At 59.4% G+C, this 19,299-nt stretch overlaps 7 protein-coding genes across 7 annotated transcripts; 3 read left to right on the forward strand and 4 right to left on the reverse strand.

Moving 5' to 3' along the window:
- Positions 1 to 319: 319 nt before the first annotated feature.
- UV8b_08007 (uncharacterized protein) lies at positions 320 to 2,587 on the forward strand (the record flags this gene model as incomplete). Its single annotated transcript, XM_043145504.1, has 3 exons — positions 320 to 322; positions 385 to 908; positions 994 to 2,587. The coding sequence occupies 3 exons, from the start codon at positions 320 to 322 to the stop codon at positions 2,585 to 2,587; spliced, it is 2,121 nt and encodes a 706-aa protein (XP_043001439.1).
- Positions 2,588 to 3,256: 669 nt separating this feature from the next.
- Positions 3,257 to 5,020, reverse strand: UV8b_08008 (uncharacterized protein; the record flags this gene model as incomplete). The annotated part of the gene is made up of 1 exon (XM_043145505.1): positions 3,257 to 5,020. One exon carries the CDS (start codon positions 5,018 to 5,020, stop codon positions 3,257 to 3,259), a length of 1,764 nt encoding a protein of 587 aa, XP_043001440.1.
- A 1,419-nt stretch (positions 5,021 to 6,439) lies between these two features.
- UV8b_08009 (uncharacterized protein) lies at positions 6,440 to 9,938 on the reverse strand (the record flags this gene model as incomplete). Its single annotated transcript, XM_043145506.1, has 2 exons — positions 6,440 to 8,086; positions 8,142 to 9,938. 2 exons carry the CDS (start codon positions 9,936 to 9,938, stop codon positions 6,440 to 6,442), a joined length of 3,444 nt encoding a protein of 1,147 aa, XP_043001441.1.
- Positions 9,939 to 12,943: 3,005 nt separating this feature from the next.
- On the forward strand, positions 12,944 to 14,716 carry UV8b_08010 (uncharacterized protein; the record flags this gene model as incomplete). The annotated part of the gene is made up of 4 exons (XM_043145507.1): positions 12,944 to 13,735; positions 13,791 to 13,872; positions 13,973 to 14,551; positions 14,670 to 14,716. 4 exons carry the CDS (start codon positions 12,944 to 12,946, stop codon positions 14,714 to 14,716), a joined length of 1,500 nt encoding a protein of 499 aa, XP_043001442.1.
- Positions 14,717 to 15,387: 671 nt separating this feature from the next.
- Positions 15,388 to 16,661, forward strand: UV8b_08011 (uncharacterized protein; the record flags this gene model as incomplete). The annotated part of the gene is made up of 2 exons (XM_043145508.1): positions 15,388 to 15,471; positions 16,236 to 16,661. The coding sequence occupies 2 exons, from the start codon at positions 15,388 to 15,390 to the stop codon at positions 16,659 to 16,661; spliced, it is 510 nt and encodes a 169-aa protein (XP_043001443.1).
- Positions 16,662 to 16,958: 297 nt separating this feature from the next.
- UV8b_08012 (uncharacterized protein) lies at positions 16,959 to 17,403 on the reverse strand (the record flags this gene model as incomplete). The annotated part of the gene is made up of 2 exons (XM_043145509.1): positions 16,959 to 17,062; positions 17,205 to 17,403. The coding sequence occupies 2 exons, from the start codon at positions 17,401 to 17,403 to the stop codon at positions 16,959 to 16,961; spliced, it is 303 nt and encodes a 100-aa protein (XP_043001444.1).
- Positions 17,404 to 18,079: 676 nt separating this feature from the next.
- Positions 18,080 to 19,194, reverse strand: UV8b_08013 (uncharacterized protein; the record flags this gene model as incomplete). The annotated part of the gene is made up of 8 exons (XM_043145510.1): positions 18,080 to 18,152; positions 18,220 to 18,298; positions 18,362 to 18,427; positions 18,619 to 18,733; positions 18,806 to 18,871; positions 18,934 to 18,949; positions 19,060 to 19,100; positions 19,156 to 19,194. The coding sequence occupies 8 exons, from the start codon at positions 19,192 to 19,194 to the stop codon at positions 18,080 to 18,082; spliced, it is 495 nt and encodes a 164-aa protein (XP_043001445.1).
- Positions 19,195 to 19,299: the final 105 nt, after the last annotated feature.

Consider the following 19,299-nt stretch of genomic DNA (forward strand, 5'->3'; position numbering starts at 1 on the left):
AGAGAGCCTTGGGACGCCACGAGGGCAATTCTGCTCAAACAGTGGCGATGCGCCGCCGTCCCAGCTGAACGGGCTGACCCTAGGGCTTCGCTCGCGCCATCTCATCCATCTCAATCTCCCAATCTCCACCAAGGCTCTCATCTGGGCCTGGGCAAGGCTGACACCAGCCAGCCGTTGAGTACAGTATATCAACCGGTTCTCGGACGTCGAGGCTCAAGGACATTGTCAGGATCAGGATTCGTCATTCACGCCCCTCAAGTCCATTTCCCTTTTCATCGTCGTCCATTTTTTGCGGTTCGCGCGCGTACGGGTTGTTGCCATGGTAGGCCGAGGGCTTTCCTCTCCAATAGAAATGCTGCCGCCGTGTCTAACGCTCCATCGCAGAGAATCCCCCTTCGGAATGGAGCTCCTGCTGGCCAAGCTGGCCCGGGACTGGCAGCGCTCCAACTCCATCCCGTACCGTCCAAGCAGTCACTCCTGGTCAAGGTGGTGCCCCCGCGGGTTCCCGCATCGCACATTGAACACGTACCATGCGACATAGTCCTCGTGGTCGATGTGTCAACCAGCATGCAAGATGACGCGCCAGTTCCGGGAGAAAACGAGAGCACAGGCCTCAGCGTGTTGGACGTGACCAAGCATGCGGCCTTGACCATTCTCGAGACGCTGAATGACAAGGATCGCCTAGGAATCGTCACCTTTTCCACAAAATCAACCATTGTGCAACCCCTCACGTACATGGACGTTGACGAAAAGGAGCAAGCACGAAGCAGTATCAAGAGGCTCGAGCCCAACGGCAGCACGAACCTCTGGCACGGCATTCAAGACGGCATCCGGGTGTTTGAGGAAGCCCTGGACAATGCTAATGTCCGCGCCATGATGATACTGACAGATGGCATGCCAAATCATATGTACATGCCAGTCTCCAATCCGCCAGCAGCTCTGATGCTTTGCCTTTCTTCCTTTCTTTGTTTGATCCTGTCTAACCCGTTCTAGGTGTCCCCCGCAAGGCTACATTCCTAAACTGAAAACTCTGCGCCCCCTTCCCGCCACCGTGCACACCTTTGGTTTTGGATACGGCTTGCGATCTGGGCTCTTGAAATCGCTGGCAGAGTATGGTCATGGAAACTACTCCTTCATTCCGGACGCAGGCATGGTTGGAACAGTCTTTGTGCACGCAGTTGCAAATCTGCAAGCGACCTTTGCCACCGGGGCCACCCTGACTCTGAGCTACCCGCCGTCGGCCGAGTTGGACCAAGTCGGAGAAGAGACGGTCGTCAAGCAGCACCCTCGCCCAATCGGGCCTGGCGATGCCACACACATGGAATTTCAGATACCGTTGGGGAACCTGCAATTTGGTCAAACGCGCGACGTCTTCCTGCGGGTAAAGGATGGCGAGGCCCCTAATCTTGAAACAGCCGTCGTCACCGCAACTCTGTGCTACCAGAGAGCCAAGATTGCTGGGCCCAGCATCCTCGGCCCGCCCGCCTCGGTCACGGCCAGGAGCCGCATCCTCGAGCCGTCGGCCATCTCCGCAGCCGAAGTTGCCTACCACGAGTCAAGAGCCGAGCTGTGTCGGTTCCTCTCGTCCATGTTCCCTCTTGGCCCGGACGGCGAGCACCGGCCCGATTTGGGGAGGATCGAGACTTTTCAGAGGAAGCTGGCCAAGCTCATGGCCGAGATTCCCGCCAGGGACTTTGACGACGAGAAGAATGCCTCACTGATGCTCGACGTCAATGGGCCCGAGCCGCAGGGCCAGGTTTCACTGGCCGTCAACAACGCGGGCTTCCTCCAGAAATGGGGGGTTCACTACCTGCCATCCTACTCCAACGCCCATGCAAGCCAAGTGTGCAACTCGTTCAAAGACCCTGGTCCGTTGCAGTACGGCGCCGACAGCCCGCTCTTCATCTCGTGCCGCGATCGCCTCAACGACGCGTTTGACAACCTGCCGCCGCCAGAACCGCTGAGCAGGGAGACGTACTGGCACGGGCACGGGCACGGGCACGGGCACGGGCACTTTGGCCAGCAACACCAGCTTCAGCCGGTGCATATGAGCCGCTACCGCAACGCCGCAGGCTCGTGTTTTGCAGCATCAACGCCCGTGGAGCTGGCGTCGGGGAGGAGAGTCCCCATCCGGCGGCTCCGCCGGGGCGTCAAGGTGCGCACCCCCGCTGGCGCGCGCAAGGTGGCCATGGTGCTCGAGACGCCCGTCCGGGGCGAGACGCTCTGCCGGGTGGGCAGCCTGCTGGTGACGCCGTGGCACCCCGTGTCGCTGGACGGCAAGGCGTGGGGCTTTCCGGCGTCGCTGGCGGAGCGGGCCGTGCGGTATACCGGATGCGTCTACTCGGTCATGCTGGAGCGACGAGGGGACGGGTCGCAGTCGCACGCGCTGCGCGTGGCCGGCGCATGGGGGGCGACGCTGGGCCACGGCCTGACGACGGGCAACGACGCGCGAGCCCATTCCTTCTTTGGGGACTACGGCAGGGTGAGGAAGAGCCTGGTGCGGGTGGGCGTGGACGAGTTGGGCGTCGCGCGGGGGGGAGGGGTTGATCGAGACTCGGGAGGACGGGTTTGCGGGTTCAGGCGGTGATGGACAATGGTTACAAGCATTGCTTGCGAAAGGCCGCTCTCGATGCGCTGCTTTTACATGAACAATGCATGTTTACGCATTGCTTGTGAAAGGCCGCTATTCCGATGGTACATATACGAACAATCTGTTTATAACTTGACCAAACGACCCGCTTTCCATGCGCCGCTCTCGCATCGAGAGCGTTTCATAGTATTCACCTAGGATAGACCACTCTCGCCATGCTGTTTCTGCCATGGAATCTGCGCACGAGCAATCAAATCATCCTTGACTGCCGACTGCCGCGACCGCAGCTACTCGCGCACAAACAAGGCCGCCATGCCCGTGCCCGTGCCCACAACGCCCAGCTCGTGGCCACGCCGTGCAGCAGGGTGTCTCGTCATGCGGGCGGCGAAGAAAAGAAAAGAAAAGAAAGGCGCAGGCTGGGGTCGGAAGGGCCAAGTACGAAATCGCGCGTCGATCGGCGGCTGCTGCGCCCGATCCAGGCCCATCGGCAGGATATCGACCGACAACAAGACGGGCGGACCGCCATGGCTTTGCACGCGCCTCGCCAGAGACCCCGTCACGCATACAGCCCCGCAAGTGATGCCCGTCTGCAAATCAGTTCAATCTAGTCTACCCTCTCCGTCTTCCCATCCACCATGGCAGCGTCTCCTTTGAAACATGCCCCCCTCATCTGCCGTACTGAATGCCCAGCCCGACTCTCTGGTCGCCCCCCAGCGATGCTACCTTGATCCTCTTCGTCGGGCTCGGCTGCGACGGCTGGCGTCGCTGCCCGTCCTCCGGCGCCGGGTTGCCGCTGCCAAGCTTGCGCTTATCCGCGGCGGCGCTGCGCGAAGCCCGCAGCATCTTGGACTGCAGCGCAAGCGACTGCTCAACGGCCATGGGCGACGCTTGACGGGCGTCGACCAGGCCGCCCGCCTCGAAGCTCGTGCCCGGATGCCGCCGCAGCAGCTCGGTGGCCGCCTGGCTAGCTTGGCTGTCCAAGAGGTCGTCGTCGTCGTCGTCGTCGTCGTCCCCCCCGGGACTGCCTCCTTGCTGCTCGGGCGCTGTCCTCGTTCTCGACTCTGGCAGGGTGCGTGAAGAACGCGGTCCTCCCGCCACCGACTGCAACGCCTGCCTGGCCAGCTCTTCGTTGTCGTCCGCCGAGATGGTGCTCTCTCGGCTCCTGCGCCTGCCGCCCCGTTTGGGGTCCGGCGTCCTGGGTCTGGCGGCGTCCTGGTGCGCACGCCGGTGGCGTGGCTCGGTCCGCGGCACCAGGTCGACCGACGGCAGCAAGCCCCCGCTGTCTCGCAGCCGGTTCAGAGGGGTCGTCGGTAGCGACGACATGGACTGCGCGTTGCGACTATGCCTGGCGGAGTGCTTCTGGGGCGCGCGGTGAGAGGTCAGTGGTGTGCAAGGAGCGCTGCTGTTGTTGTTGTTGTTGTCCTGGCTCTGGCTCATGGCCTGGAGCAGAGCCGAGAGTCCGTACTCTGGTCTGGTCGCGTCCTCCTTCTGCGACGATCGCGGGGTCTGGCGGTGGGGGGCCCGGGCTTGCTGGGGCGTCGAGACGGCGGGCTGGCTGGGGGTCATGGCGCCGTGGAAGATGCCGCCGGGGCTGCACAGCATGTGGAAATGCTCCCGGTTCTCCCGGATGCGCGTGAGGAGCAGGTCGCGCTCCTCGGCCAGGCTCAGCCTCTCCTCCTCCTTTTGCTGAATCACCCTCTTGGCCAGCTTGAGCCGCCGGCGCAGGGTTTCGTTGTCCTCCATGGCGGCCTCGTACCACGTGCTCATCTGCGCGTACTTGGCGTGCGTCGAGTCCGACGCGATGCCGAGCTCCCTCTTGGCCTGGCGGGCGTGGTCGGCCGCGCGCAGCGCGTCCACCTCGCGACGCATCATCTCGTGCTCCACGGCGGATCGCTTGGCGTCGTCGTCGGCCTGCAGGCTGAGCAGGTTGTACTGGAGCCTGTGGTGGGCCGTCTCCGTCTTGAGCTTCTGCTGCTCGGCGATGCAGATCTGCAGCATGGGCCGGAGCTCGTCCGCCGACGCGTGGAGCACCTGGCGCGGCGACGGGGGCCGGTAGTCGCCGCCGCCGGCGCCGCCGCTGCCTTGTTCCCGATCGGGCACCGCTTTCGAAACGGTTGTCGCGGGTGGCGAGCAGAGGGCGGGGTGGCGCGACAGGGACGGAAACGCCGCCCTGGCGCTGCCGCGGGCGGCGGCGAGCTGCGTCGACGGCGGCGGGGTGAGGGACGAGGGGATCACCACGGCGGCGCGTCCGTCGTCGTTGGCTTCGGTTCGGAAGGACTCGTCCGCGGCGTCTGCGTCGATGGGCGACGCGGGGATCTCGGTCGACGGCAGCGTGGCCTGCGAAGACGCGGACTGGCCGGCATCCGGGGGCGTGGACGGGTCGAGCGGGCTGCCCAGTATGATGCCGTTGGGCTCGGGGTCGGGAGCCATGACTGCCGGGGTGGAGGGGGTATGGCGAGGGGAGGGCAATCGCAGGGCTTGGAGCGATGATTGGTTGCTCAGTGGTAGAGGCGCGGGCATCAGCGGCGATGGGGTCGATGAGCAGGTGCCTGTTTGATGGCCATTGACGTGTCGGTGTCGTCTGTCGTCTGTCGTCTGTCGTCTGTCGTCTGTCGTCGAGTTGACGTCTATCTGCCCGCCTGACCCAAGTCCAATCACCAACCCTTCAGCAGACAGGAGCGACCTGCGAAAGCATCGGACGGAACAAAAGAAGAAGGAAAGAAAAAAAGAAGAAAAGAAGAAAAAGAAGAACAGATGCCACGCAGAGCCTCCAAGTGCCGTCTTTCGTCCCGTAGTTGACGGAAATTGGGCGAGAACAAAACACGGGCGGCGATGGATGGGGGCGAAGCGACGGTGCCAAGAAGGTTGTGGCTGGGCCGGGCTGGGCTGGCCGCTGTTGAACAAGCAAAGCAGCTCCGCGCAGCCAGCTGCTTGCATCGGTGGGGCGGCAGCTGGCAAGCCGCCCATCCCCACCCCCCCACTCCCCCCCCCACCACCGGACTAGAACCAGACCGAACTGAACGCGTTGCCCTCACCGCTAAACCCAGTGCAAAAGCTTCAACTCCCGCTGACCCATCATCATCTTGAACCCCGTCTCGCCATATCTCGACAACCTCACGATAGATGCCGCCTCGCTCTGCATCAGCCCCGTCCCGACAGGCTGCCCGCCTTGCCTTGCCTTGTCCCATCCCGGCCCCCGAATCTACGTAACCGCTCGGGCATCGCCAGCCACCCCGCCACCGGTACCGGATCCAGCCACACGCCCGCATCGCCCGCAGTCGCTTCTGTCCTCCCTTGCAAGTGCCCGCATTCGCCAAGCACGCCGGATGTGGGAGACGCAACCCGGTCGCTCGAGTCTGCTCGTCCCTGCAGCGTCCAGCACCTGTTGTTTTCCGGCTGCGGCGTCTCCGTTCATGAGGGATTGCGGACGCGGTGGGTATGAATCAATATACATGTAGTCACCACTTGATTTGTGCCAGACCTGCCTGCCACTGTGCATGTAGACATGCAGTCAGCCAGCAGCTACCAGATATTCATGGGCTGGACTGCGGCACTGGTCATTGTATTTGACTTGTCCTGTTGCATTTACAGGCCTGTCTAGATACCTCTATCCATCGTCATGGCAAACCACCCCAAACACCGTTTTCTTTCCTTCTTTTCTTTTGTTTATTCCGTGGTGCAGTACCCCTTTTTCCTTGATTTCACCACCACTCGGCACTATAAACATCTTGCCAGGAAAAAATAAAGAAATAAATAAATAAAACTGCAGCACATCCAGTTCCAGAAATACCCGCCGTGAGTCCTTCACCGCGAGTGCGAGTGCCTGGGTACCTAGGCAATTCCGGCATATCAATCTGCTTCTTGCTGCCCTGCTTCGCCGTTGGCTATCCTCCAAGCCTCCATCTCTTCATCTTCAGCGGGCAGCCGACCCCGCAGCCACCGCAGCGTAGCCTCCGTGCCTCGCTCCAGAATGCTCCATCTCGGTACCCTGAACCGATTGCCGGAAAGCTCAAGCCTTTGCAAACCGCCGGCGCCACCAAGGAGACCCAGCCGCGGATTCAACTGCCCAATGTCGTTGCTGGACACGTCGACAATCTTCAGCCCTCGAATGCTCTCCGGATCCAGCTCTGCCAGCTGGTTGTTGGGTGCCAGCAGGACCGAAAGCTGTGGAAAGGACTGCTTCAAGTCGGGCGGAAGCGCCGTCATCCGGTTGAGGGCAGCGTCGAGCTTCTCCAAGGCCGGAGCGTCCAGCTGCTCCGTCAATGGCGCCAAGCTTGTAATCTGATTCGACACGAGGCTCAGTTCCCGCAGGGCTGGCAGTTCCAGGGTCGCCGAGAGATAGGAGCCGCCCGACAGCTGCATATGCGCCAGGGACAGCACTGACAGAGTCGAGCCAAACGCTGCGAGGGCCATCGGTATGGCTTGGAGGGGGTTGTGATGAAGCTGAACCTGACGCACTTGGTTCTGGCAGGCAACCGCGGAGCAGGTATCCGCGTTTAGGTCGGACAGGTTGGATCCTGACAGGTCCAAGAGGCCCCCTGGCTTGACGAACCACACGTCCTTGACAACTGTTTCCGAGCGCGTCCGCGTGGGTGTGTGCGGCGCAGACGTCGGTGGCGTGGTAAAGTCGTCGTCCACGTCGGATCCGGCATCTTCATCGCACCTTGTTACCAGGGGAAAGCCAGCAGCATCCTTGGACTGCCTGCCCCTTTCGACGTGGCCGCCCATCAGTTCTACAAGCGTCGAGTTTTCGTTGGGCTCCTGATACGGGGGCGGGGGTTCCAGTCGAGCTGCCAGAACCTCCTTTAGCTCGTCGGTCGAGGCAGATATCAGCCTTCGGTCCCTGAGCGGGTTACCCGTCAGGCGGAGCATGGACAAGCCTTGCATCCGAGCAATCTCGGGGGGGATCGTGCGGATATCGTTGCTTGCGAAATCCGCATGCCGTAGCTTCTGAAGTGTTGTGAAATTGTCGGGAATAGAGGCTACGTGGTTCTCGTCCACGGCCAAGGTAAGAAGGCTGGTCCAAGTCGTCATGTCAGGCAGGGACTGCAGCCGATTCACCGACAGGCACAGCGAGTGGAGCGCCGGGAGGCTGATTTTTGCATCGGCAGCAGTCAGATGAGTCAATTGATTGCCTGACGCGTCAAGCAGCTGCAAGAGGGGTAGCGCTTCGATGGACGGCTCGAAAAGAACCCCAGACAGCTTGTTTTTCCTGACTGAAAGCTCTGTCAACGGAAGTTTGGACAGGCTATCAAAAGGAATAGATTGCAGCTTGTTCTCGTTGGCATTCAAGATCCTTAAGCGCGACAGCTGATCCATGCAATCAGGCAAGGCTGATATGCCGTTTCCATGAACATCGAGCATCTCAATTGCTTTGAGATTCGACAATGCCGAGCTCAGTGTGCCAGAAAACCGATTCTTGGATAGCCTGAGGTCTCTCAAAGAAGTCATTTGAGCAATGACATCGAAGCTGCTGTTTTCCAGCCTGTTCGAGGACTAAGACGCCGTCAATGATGGGAAAATGTCATGGCCAAGCCCGATTCGCACTTACGAGGTTGAGCGATGTGAGGTGGAGAAGCCTGCGGAAGCCCAGAGGTACATTCAGCAACAGGTTCCCGTGCAAGTCCAGCGTCTCCAGCCCGCCGAATATGTTGCCTTGGGGTTCTTCCTCTCCAGCGTCTTGCGCGCCTGCCATATCAGGAGCTGAATCTGGAAAGACGGCGTCATCGAGGGCTTCGATTTCATTGTCGGCGGCGACGAGCCTCGTCAGATCTACGCTTTCAGCCCAGTTGCCACCGTAGCTGCCGACACTCTCCAGGTCATACATTTTCATCACTTGGTGGGGAATCTCCTTCAATCCAAGGGCGGCTATGTTCAGTCTCCCCGTAGTTCTCGCCGATTCGACGCGTTGCTGCAGCACCTTGGCCCCGGGATTCTCGCCTTTTCGCAGGTTGAACGGATCATCGTGCGGCAAATCTGGACCATATCCATCACTGCACATAATGGGCGCGTCAAACTCCGTGGCCATCTCTTGGTTGGATGATGCTTGCCTCGAGGCCGCACGCTTGGCTGCCTTGGCTTTTGCAATTTGTTCTCGCAATGCTGCGGATGACTTTCGGTTTGTCAATGGCGAGAGTCCTTTGGCGGCCGACACGGATGCTTTGGGCAAAGGCAGGGCATCGGATTCACCCCATGCCGTCTCCGTGGCAGCTGCAGAGTCTACCAGAGAAGGCAACGACGTCTTCTTGAAAAGTCCAGTTGCAGAGGGCCTAGGCTTTGTTGGTCGCGCTGCCATTGTTTTGCCGCCAGACCTGGATGGAACCGGCCCGAAAGCCCTTTTGTCCAGACTCGGGCTCCGAGCTGCATCTGGTACAGGCATGGATGGCACGCTGATAGTGGTCGGCTTTGTAGCAGAGGGGATTCGCGCACGGCTTGGCGTGGCCTCCTTCTGGGTCGGTTTTGGGATGCCAAAGCCAGACGCTCTTCGAGGAGTACCGCTGATTGTAGAGAGGCTGCTCTTGAAAGAGGCCACGCCGCCTCGAAAGGCCGACGTGGCAGCATCATCCAGGCCAGCGCTTGATCCTGGCCGGCTGCCTTGCCCAGACGATGCTCGTGCCGAGGATTCCGAGCTGTAGCTGGATCCAGGCCGCAGACTTGCACTTCCGGCTTGCGATATTGGGCGAACCTGGTCGAAGAAGGACGACGGTCGCTTACTCAACGCGGGCGAGGTGGGTACTTGGGCCAACGTCTCCATAGTGCGTTCAGTCAAAGACGGCCGAGGTCTGCTCCTGCTGGTGCTTGGCGTCTGCGCAGTATCAATCTCGTTGACCAAGCCATCTCCTACGAGGTCACGTATGCCGGTTGTATCGCGCGATGGGGCTGCTTGCTTTTGAGGCAGTCGATTCTGCGAAGCACAGGTGCCAGAGGAATCATGTTCGACCAGGTCGACCAGGCCGGAGAGGCTTCCCATGATCCATGGCTGGGCACTGGACATGCTGGCTTGCTTTTGAAGATGGCCAACGCCGGGACTAGTTGCTAGCGAGTCGATTTGCGATCTAGACTTTGGTATTTGCTGCTGGCTTGAGCGTAGTTGATCCCGCGAGAAGGCCTTTCGTAATGGGCTGTGCGAGCCATTGGCGTCTTGCTTTCTTTGGCGGAACTCGTCTCGCGACGCATTCGCCCGAACTTTGGGGACATGTAGCTCTCCGCCGTCGAAGCTGTCTCTAGAAGCCTGGGGCCGAAGCGGTGTTGTCGAGGTTGGCGAAGCAGGCTTGGGGATTGCTGAGCGAGGGACTGGGAGTCGAGATGTGCGGGGGATGCCGCTGTTGCTATGTTTGAGACCATCCATTTGAGCACAGTGGCATGATCCCCAGCTACGGTGACGAGCGAAAGGGATTTGCGACGACCAAGGACGCAGTGAAGGGGAGTCGGGCGTTGGTAGCAGATTACCGCTGAGCAGGGCTGATCAGATTTTTGGCAGATATTGTGGCAATAAACGTACAAGCAAGGGCACGACAGTGTGGGAAAGGACTGTTGGTTTTTGGACGGCACGCGAGGCGACGAACCAGACGACTGTATCAGAGAAAGGAGAGGGCGGTTTATGACGGGGTGAAGCAAGAGATGTTGACCCTGAGCGTTCGTCGATGGTAGCCCTGGTGCTAGCTTCCAAAGCTCCTAGCTATTGACCACTGCCTACCAGCTACTAGCGACCTGGAAGCTGCAGGGAGTTTGGCCAGGCTGCCCCAGACCCCTTGTCAGGGGCACCAGACCTGAAGGCTGAGGCGAGACCACGCCAGAGGGATGAGGCTGCAACTCTGCAGGTCAGAGGTCCAGGCACGGGTGTCTGCGGCTCCACGGAGGCTTTTCACAGGGGATTGATATTTCGCGGGCGCTCCAGACTTGAGGAGCCCCGAGTCTTCAAGGAAGCTGCATGTGATTTAGTTTCCAGATGCTGATGGGCTGGGTTGACGAGAAAATGCACCGTCCTTGGCGCCGGACGCGCGACACTATTTTCGATACTATTCATCAAGCGAGTCCAAGCAGGTGCGGATGTGTAGTTGTGCCGGCCGTTGATTTCAGTCTGGGGGCTTGAAAGGACGTGCTGGAGAGATACATGGTCAATTGAGAGGTACAAAGTACGGAGAAGAGGTACGGAGAAGATCAACATTCAATGATAGCTGCGCGATAAGGTCGACTCCTACTACTGATACTGAGCCCACGGTGTTACAGTAGTGAAACGCTGTGGTTCCGCCTGCTCATCGAGCTGACAGGCAAGTGGCCAACTCTGGTTGCTCTTTCCAAATTGTGGCAATCTGGCAGTTGCGAAGGGAGGTTACTGCGGAAGCAAAACGCCACTCTCCACAGCATCTACAGTAGGCAGGAGGACCTGGTGGTTTTTGGTGGTTGCTCCATTCCCCCCCCCCGCCGAAACGCGACTCTGCCCCCATTCCACATTCCACGCTCTGTCGTGCAAGGTGATGAGGCAACGAGACGGGTTTCATGATGATGCTCAAGGAAAGATGCAACTCCATCTACGGGCTGGCCCAGGCACGCTGAAGCCCCAACTCGCACCTTGTAATGACTACACAAATCACACAAATCTACATGTACCTATCCAGCAACCAACGTCGGCCCGTCTTTTTACCTTTTGTTATCCATAGACACGCAGCTGTGCTGCCGTTTCGGATCCACAGCAGAAGGGCATGTCGATCAGTCTTTGGGCAGCCCCGAGGAAGCAAGCTGAGACGACCAGCGCCCAAGCCCAAGAACCCAAGACACCAGCCTGGAATAAACCCGATGAAGATGCTCTGCAGCCAGATCAGGCCGATCAGGCCGATCAGGCCGACCAGACCCCTAGCAGAACATACGGTGGCGATTTCCCATGGACGAATCTTGTATCCCCCAAGTGCGAGCAAGGTGCCTAGGGATAATTACGTAGCGCATGCCAGGCGCGTCTGGTGCTTTCAATTTTCAAGGCTTGCTGGAGCCCAACTGATTGGCCTCGGCGTCCCAAAGACAGTTAGATTGAGGACACAGATCGCTTGGCCAGCCACACTCTCCACCCAGGAAGGACCGCCCCGAGAAACTTTGCAGCCACCAAAAAGGCAACAGCCTGGTTTGGTATTTCCACAGAGAAAAAAAAAATTAAGAAAGACAAAGGAGAAGGAAAAAGGAGGGAAATGGGACTCAAAATGGACAAGAAGAAGGAGAAGAAGAAGAAGAAGAAAAAGCCCATTCGCGCATCTGCATCTATCAGAATCACTGCTGCCGAGTGCCGAGCTCCTTGGGCGTCGTTGGTCTGTCTTTCTTTGGTAAGCCCTTGCTTGAACCTTGTCCCCTGTCCAGGCAGAATAGTGCGAAAAAGATCCACTTTGGGCGTTCAGACGAAAGACTCAAAACGCAACAAAGAAAGGAAGAAAGGAAGAGAGGAACCGAGCAATGAATGAATGGGTCGCGCGTGAGACCGCGAATGCTATGTATGTACAGAATAACTAACTCCGTACCTACTTGTGACTCTGTAGCTGGCGGCGAGGTCATCCCTGTCGGGGCTCAGGTGTGCTGAGTCGCTGACATTTGTTCCGCCCTCTTTGTTGCCTGGCGGCCACCTGCGCCCCCCCCCCCCCCCCCCGGCCTTGAATGTTCCCAAGGCTTTCCTTTGTATGTAGTCCGTAAGTGCACGTCTTTCAGTGTCTTGCAGTGGGTCACGCGCAGGGGCCTCTCCTTGGTTGTCCCTTGTTCTGTTGGCTGCAGCAGCTGCAACCAGTTGCACTGCACGCACGCCGCACGGCAAGCCAGGCGTATCTGCCGCCTGGCCAGGCCCAACTTGACCTCAGCCGGGAACATGGCCAGTGAGGCCGCCACACCAAGGACCAGACGATGGATGGATGGATCATGCATCTGATGTCCGCGGCGTGCGCCAAGTCCCAAGGTCAGCCAGGCGGGGGGCTCAACGTCATCGCCGGTGCCGTCTACCACTCGACTCCTCCTCCTCCCAGCACAGCCCACTCCATCTTTTCATCTTTTCCCTAATCACCTGCTCCAGTCCGAGGAGCCTGCTTTTTTCCCATCTTCAACCTTTCCTTTCTCTACTAGACTCGACCGTGCCTAGTGCATCGTACATTGTACATTGTACATCGTGCCCCGAGCCTCTTGCCTCTTGCCTCTTGCCTCTTGCCTCGGCTTGTTTCTTTCCTTTGCCGCAACTACTCCTAGCACACCCTTGGAAAACCCTTTTTGCTCCGTCGCCAACTTCTCCCCGCGAATCATTGCGCCGCTTTACCCCGCCCCGCCGTGCCAAGGCACCCATTTAGCAGCAATCTTCACATTCAAACTCGCGAATACCAAAGACGCACAATGGGAGGTGAACGCTGGAGTCGTGACCGCGTCTATGACCGAGACCGGGTTGAGGACGACAGCTACTACCCGAGAGGCGGCCGTGGCCGGGAACGTTCAGAAGATCGGTTTGACCGTCGCCTGTACTTTGAAGACGACTACGTCCGCGACCAGAGGCACCATGATGATGCTCCATACGAGGCAAGAAAGGAACCCGCAAGGCCACCAGCATTCGATCCCCGCGTTGTGATGGAAAAGGACCGAGACGCAGACTTTCATCGTGGCTCTTCCCCACGCCGGCCCGCCTTCCTTCGACGACAGTCTTCTCTGGACACATACGATCGTCGCCCCCTGCGACATGTCCTCGAGCCCCGTCACGAGTACCCGCCTCCTGCCCGGCGAGAAGACTTGCACAGAGATGACTATCGGGCCCCTCCTTATGCACCCATCCCTCTACCAAGAGCCCGCGGCTTGCCGCCACCTGGCCGACGTGAGGACCGATACTATGACGACTATCGCCCATCAGAGCCCGACTACTATCCCGACGAGGAGCTGCACAGGCATTTTCCCGACAGGTTCAGGGAGAGAGAAGTGATTCGAGAACGTCATGTCCGTGATCGGAGCCGGGAATCCCGCACGACCAGGAGTCACACGCACCGTAGTAGCTCCCGGTCCTCGCTCAGCAGCTCTTCCAGCAGCGCCGGAGGCACCACTGTTCGCAGCGAATACCCAAAGAAGGGCAAGACGAAGATTCCAGCACGTCTCGTGTCTAGAAGAGCCCTCATCGACCTGGGGTACCCCTACATTGAAGAGGTGAGAGCTCCTACTTGCATGAGCCAGTGTCAGGCGGGCCTAACAACAGCCACAGGAAAACACCATTATTGTTCAAAAAGCCCTGGGACAAGAGAATATTGATGAATTGTTGAAACTGAGCGAAGAGTACAACAGAGGTAGGCTCCTGTCTAGCCAGCGTTTCCCCCCCTCCCAAAAAAAAAAAAAAAAAAAAAAAAAAAAAAAAAAAAGGACGGCTCAACCTAACGCGACATTCAGCCGACCAAGAAGTGGTCATTACACGCTCCCGCGCGGGGACTGTTGTTGGAGAGAGGATTGAGGAGAGGACAGAATACGCCGCCGAAATGACGGCACCGCCACCACCACCACCACCTCCTCCTGTTGCTGCCCCAGCACCTCCTCCGCCGCCTCCTGTCGTGGCACCCCCTCCCCCTCCCGCTCCAGCCGCCGCTCCGACCGTTGTAGATGCTTCGCCTCGTGTGACGGAGACTGTCGAGGTGGACAAGACAATCATTCGCGCGTCATCACCGACGCAGTCTTGGAGCAGCTGGGATTCCGGCCATCACCATCGCCGTCATCACCATCACCATCACCACCACGATGACGGGGCACTGGTGGTTGTTCCTCGCTCACGATCGCGATCCCGAACTCGCCACGACATCCGAGCCGAGATCAAGGCGTTGGAACGAGAATTAGTGCGTCGACCAAAGACGGAAGTGGAGCGCCAAGTGGTTCGCACCGAGAGACTGCCAAACGGCGAGGTGGTGATTTACGAGGAGGAAGTGGAGCGAAGCATTGCCCGGCCCAAGCCTCCAAGGATCGAGAAGGACAAGAAAGGTAGGATGTTTATCAGCATACCGAAATATCGATGAAGGTGCGCACGTGTAGAGGCAGCATGCGTCGTCGTCCGTCACTTTGCCGAGCCAAGCTTGGGCTGACAAGGATGTTTGAGCAGGCCCACCTCCAGCTCTGCTTCGAGCGATGCTTGCTACGCTTACATGAACGGTCCGTGAGTGGAATTCAGGACAGGGGCTTTCGGGTGCGAGCTGTTGCAGTGGAGAGCCGCCGGTGCTTTGGCGAAACGCGTTTGGAATGACCGGGCCAACCAAGCAACTAGCGGTTCCTCTAGTTTGGTGTCGCCTACACAGCCGAGGTTTTGGAGGGTGAATGTCACTAGTGATGGGCATATGGAGCTGTCTCGCCTGGGTTCTGCAAATGCTTTCATGGAAGAATGAGGGTGAGGGGTGATGGGGGGGCAATGAAGAGACGGCAAGATTTGACCACGGATGCTACGATCCGTACAACCTGTACGGATATTGTGAAAGGGCAGGGGCAGGGGCAGAGGCAGGGGCAGGGACGGACTTGACGCAGAATGTGGGATGTCTGGGATGCGTCTCTTTTGTATGGTCGTTGTATTGGCTTCTTTTTCCTACGGAATAGTCTGCAGACAAGGGCGGCCGCGGCTGAGTGTTGACGCAACAGCAGATTGGGCGTGTAGATATGTAGGTATCTTTGCTATAACCACCTAATGGAATGAATTCCAGCCACCCCGAGGAAGCCGAGTCAGCAGCAAGTGACTGGACGACAAAATGCACCACCCACGTACAGGTGGCAGCCAAGCTTTCAAGTTTCCAAGCTTTCATGCATGCATGTGGTGTGGTTTGTGAGGCCGGATGGCCCCGCGGCCCCGCGGCCCCGCCACCGGACAGCGATGGATCAGCTCAAAGGGGAAGGTGGCCATGCTGGGCCGGCGTCATGTGAGGCTGGGTGGGGGGGGGGGGGGGGGCTGTGCTCCACCGCAGGCAACTTGGAATCCTGAAGCCGAGGAACCGGATCGGCCATGGCCGGCTTGGACAAGAGAAAAGGGAGAGGGAAAAAAAAAAAAAAGGGCCTCGAGTATTAAAACAAGCTACGACGCCGCCTCCGGTCGCAAAGGCGGCCCCCGTGCCAGCCAGCCAGTCGCCGCGGCTTGAGCTGGCATCATCATTCCATCACGAAGAAACGAAACCGGGCACGCGCGCACCTCCTCCCCCCCGCCGACAAACCAAAAACAAACGCAAAAACACAACAATAACACAACAACAACAACAAAAAAAAAAAAAAAAAAAAAAAAAAAATACAAAAAAAAATACAAAAAAAAATACAAAAAAAAAAAAAAAAAAAAAAAACAATGCACGCCCCGGACGGCGCCGTCGCCCAGGCGTGGCACCGGCTGGCGACTTCGCACAGCCCCTACGTCATCGACGTGGCCGGGCAGGTGGCCCTGCACGTCGTCTTCTGGTGGCTCCCGTGCGCGCTGCTGGCGGGCCTCGACGCCGTGGCGCCGCGCTTCTCGCGGCGGCACAGGCTGCAGCCGGCGGGGCGGCAGCCGTCGGCGGCCGAGGTGCGGGACGCGGCGCGCGTGTCGCTGCGCAACCAGGCGCTGGTGACGGCGCTGCACGCGGCGCTGTCGCTGGCGGCCTGGCGGGTGGGCCGCCCGCCGGCGCTGCGGGTCGACGCGGCGCTGCCGGCGGCGCGCGAGGTGGCGCGCGACGTGGCGGCCTGCGCGCTCGGCCGCGAGCTGCTCTTCTACTACGCGCACCGGGCGCTGCACACGCGCTGGCTGTACCAGCGCGTGCACAAGACGCACCACCGCTTCACGGCCCCCGTGGCCCTGGCCTCCGAGTACGCCCACCCGCTCGAGCACCTGGTCGCCAACGCGCTGCCCGTGGCGCTGCCGCCCGTGCTGCTGCGCGCCCACGTCGTCTCCGCCTGGGTCTTTGTCGCCGCCCAGCTGCTCGAGACGGCGGCGGTGCACAGCGGCTACGACTTCCTGCGCGGGCTGGCGCGCAAGCACGACCGGCACCACGAGCGCTTCAACGTCTACTTTGGGGGGCTGGGCCTGCTGGACTGGCTGCACGGGACCGACGAGGCGGGCGGGCCCAAGGCGGGCGGCAAGACGGAGTGAGGGGGGAATGACACTTGATGCTTTTTTTTTTTTGTTTTTTGGTCTTCATTTTTTTTTCTTTTTATACTGGCCCTATGTCTCCGGGTTACAAATGCCGCCGCCAACTCCCCATAAAGCAGAAAGCAGAAAGCAGAAAGCCCCGGCGATTAGACCACCACCTGTACTCCGTGTGTACCTGGCATCAGAGGCGAAGAAAATGACAAAACAAGCAACAGCACAAATAGGAAAAAAACAAAAAACCATAAAAAAAAACATAAAAACGCAAAAGCGTCCCTGTGGCACAATGGCATGCTTTTATCACTGCGTCTTCTTGGCCCGCACAGCCTCTTGTCGACGGCTGGCCGACACGCGCAGATAGCCCAGCACCAGCAGACCCCCGACCGCCAGCGCCACAAAGTTGCCTGCAGAAAGCCAGAGCGTCAGCAGGGCTGCCACCGTTTTCTAAATGTTTCTTTCTTTCTTTTCTTTCTTTCTCCCCGCCACCGCACCGGGAAACGGGAAACGGGAAACGGAAAAGGCAACGGAAGGGCAACCAAGACTCACCCGTGACAAACTTGGCCACGCCGCCCGTCAGGTGGACCGCCTGGGCGAGCACGTCTCGCACGGCGGTCGCGAGGCCGACCACGACGCTCTGCGCGGCGGCAAAGACGGCGTAGACGGCCGCGTAGACGGCCGCCACCAGCGACGCGAACAGCTCGTAGATGGACCTGAAGAGGTCCGACACGGCAGAGGTGAGAGCCATGGTGGGAAACGCGGGAAACGCGGGAAACGTGGGAAGCGCGGGAAACGTGGGAAAGCGCGGTGGTGCTTTTCTTCTTCTCTTCTCCTCTCTTCTTTTTTTTTTCCCCGGTAGGGCAGAGAGAGATCAACTGGGGGGAGCGTCGGGAAAACAAACTGTCGGGTCGCGGCGTGGTCGTACTTTTTATTGCTTCTGGGCGGGCGGGAAAACGCCACGGGATGGGCAGAGAATGGGAGGACGAGGTTGAAGTCGGTCGAGGAGGAGTAATGGTGACGTGGGACGAGGGCGTAAACCGGTTTGCTGGCGGAGGTTCATGTCCTGGCACCAGGCAGTGCGGTGCGGTGCTGGGCGACGGGGAGGCGATGACGTCAAGGAACATTGAAAAGCAGCAGCCACCCACGCCGGGCAGTACAGTGCTCCGTACACGGTACGCCGGGGGCGGGTACGCCGCGGTCGGTACTGTACCGGGCCCAAGCCCCGCTTTCGCTGGCAGCTGGTATGCATGCGTGCCGGCTGTCAGCTGCCGCAGAACCGGCCGTCGACTGTCATTCATTCATTGTACAAGAGGAAACAAAAGCAGCAACAGCAGCGGCAGCAGACTTGATGGGATAGCAGGACTCCAGACGGTGCCATCCTTCTACAAATGCGCAAACAGGCATCTCGGCCGCCTCGGCGACATCTACTCTACATCCTCGGCATACTCTGCCGGCGCGACAAACGGACCATCCGCGCCCATCGTCCCCGTGACGTATCTGCTTCAAGTCAGCCATCTCAGCGAATCTCGTTGCGGGAAAACAGCGAGAGGAGAGGCTGACGGACTTTGTGTGGCTCCCTCGCGCAGCTACTTGGCCTTTGCTGTTGGTAAAGGTGACGGTTGTGAAGGCGAGCGTTTTCCCGACTGCGGCGACGTCAGTTTGCGCACCATGGATTGATTTGACGGCTGGAGTTGCCGTGTACCTACTCTTTTCGCAGACGGCCGTTGCTTTGAGCGTGTCGCCTGGTGCTCCTCCGGGGGCGAGATAGGTCACTGCAGGGGATTTGTGAGCCGGCGACGAGAAACAAGCAGATGACGGGAGATTTCTCCTTCCAAAGTATTGAAATAAACAAGCAAAGCACAGCTGAAATAAAAGGTAAAATATCAGGGAAAAGAGAAAAGAAAAGAAGAAGAGAAGAGAGACACAGAGAGACAGACAAGAGATACAAAACAGCCAAGCATACCGTTCAGGTCCGTCGACACGCCCGTCTTGAAGCGCCCCGTCGACGCAACTGCCAGCGAGCCTCCCAGGTCGACCAGGCTGGCCAGCGTGCCGCCGTGGATCGTGCCCAGTCGGTTCTGCCAAGCTTTAGCCGCGCTGCAGGAGAAGCACCCGCATCACTGCTTGGGGGGGGGGGGCGCGGCCCGTACCGTGTGGTCTTTGTGAATGTCGAGCTCAAAGTCTACGCGACCCGGCTGGGCGCTCAGGATCCGCAGCTGCGCTTGTTAACATTGTGGTGCTGCCGCGGCAAGGGGAGCGCAGGGCATTCTCTATCTACCCTGGGGCCCAGCAGTCTGCAGCCCTGGTCAGTCCGCTGCTGGGAAACGGCGCACTTGTCGGAGCAGACGAGTCCGGGGCGAGCCACGAGCGAGGGAAGAGAAGGGGAAGGGGGAGGGTTTCTTGCCTCGGTTCTAGGCCGGATTCGGCCATGAACGATCGCATCACCTGGAGCGCGTCAGCAGAGAAAGAAGCCAGATGTCTGGGGCGTCGCGCAACGTACGGCTCTCGTGAAGCTGGTGGGGGATAGCTTGTTGGCCATGTTGCCGGACGTGACGTGCGGACGTGACGTGCGGACGCGCCGTGGTGAAGCCGTTGATGTTGATGCTGGCCAACAGCTGGCGACGGGCCGTCAGTGGTCCGTGCA

The sequence above is a fragment of the Ustilaginoidea virens genome, chromosome 7, assembly GCF_000687475.1.
Source record: "Ustilaginoidea virens chromosome 7, complete sequence".
In the NCBI taxonomy this organism is placed as follows: Eukaryota; Fungi; Ascomycota; class Sordariomycetes; order Hypocreales; family Clavicipitaceae; genus Ustilaginoidea; species Ustilaginoidea virens.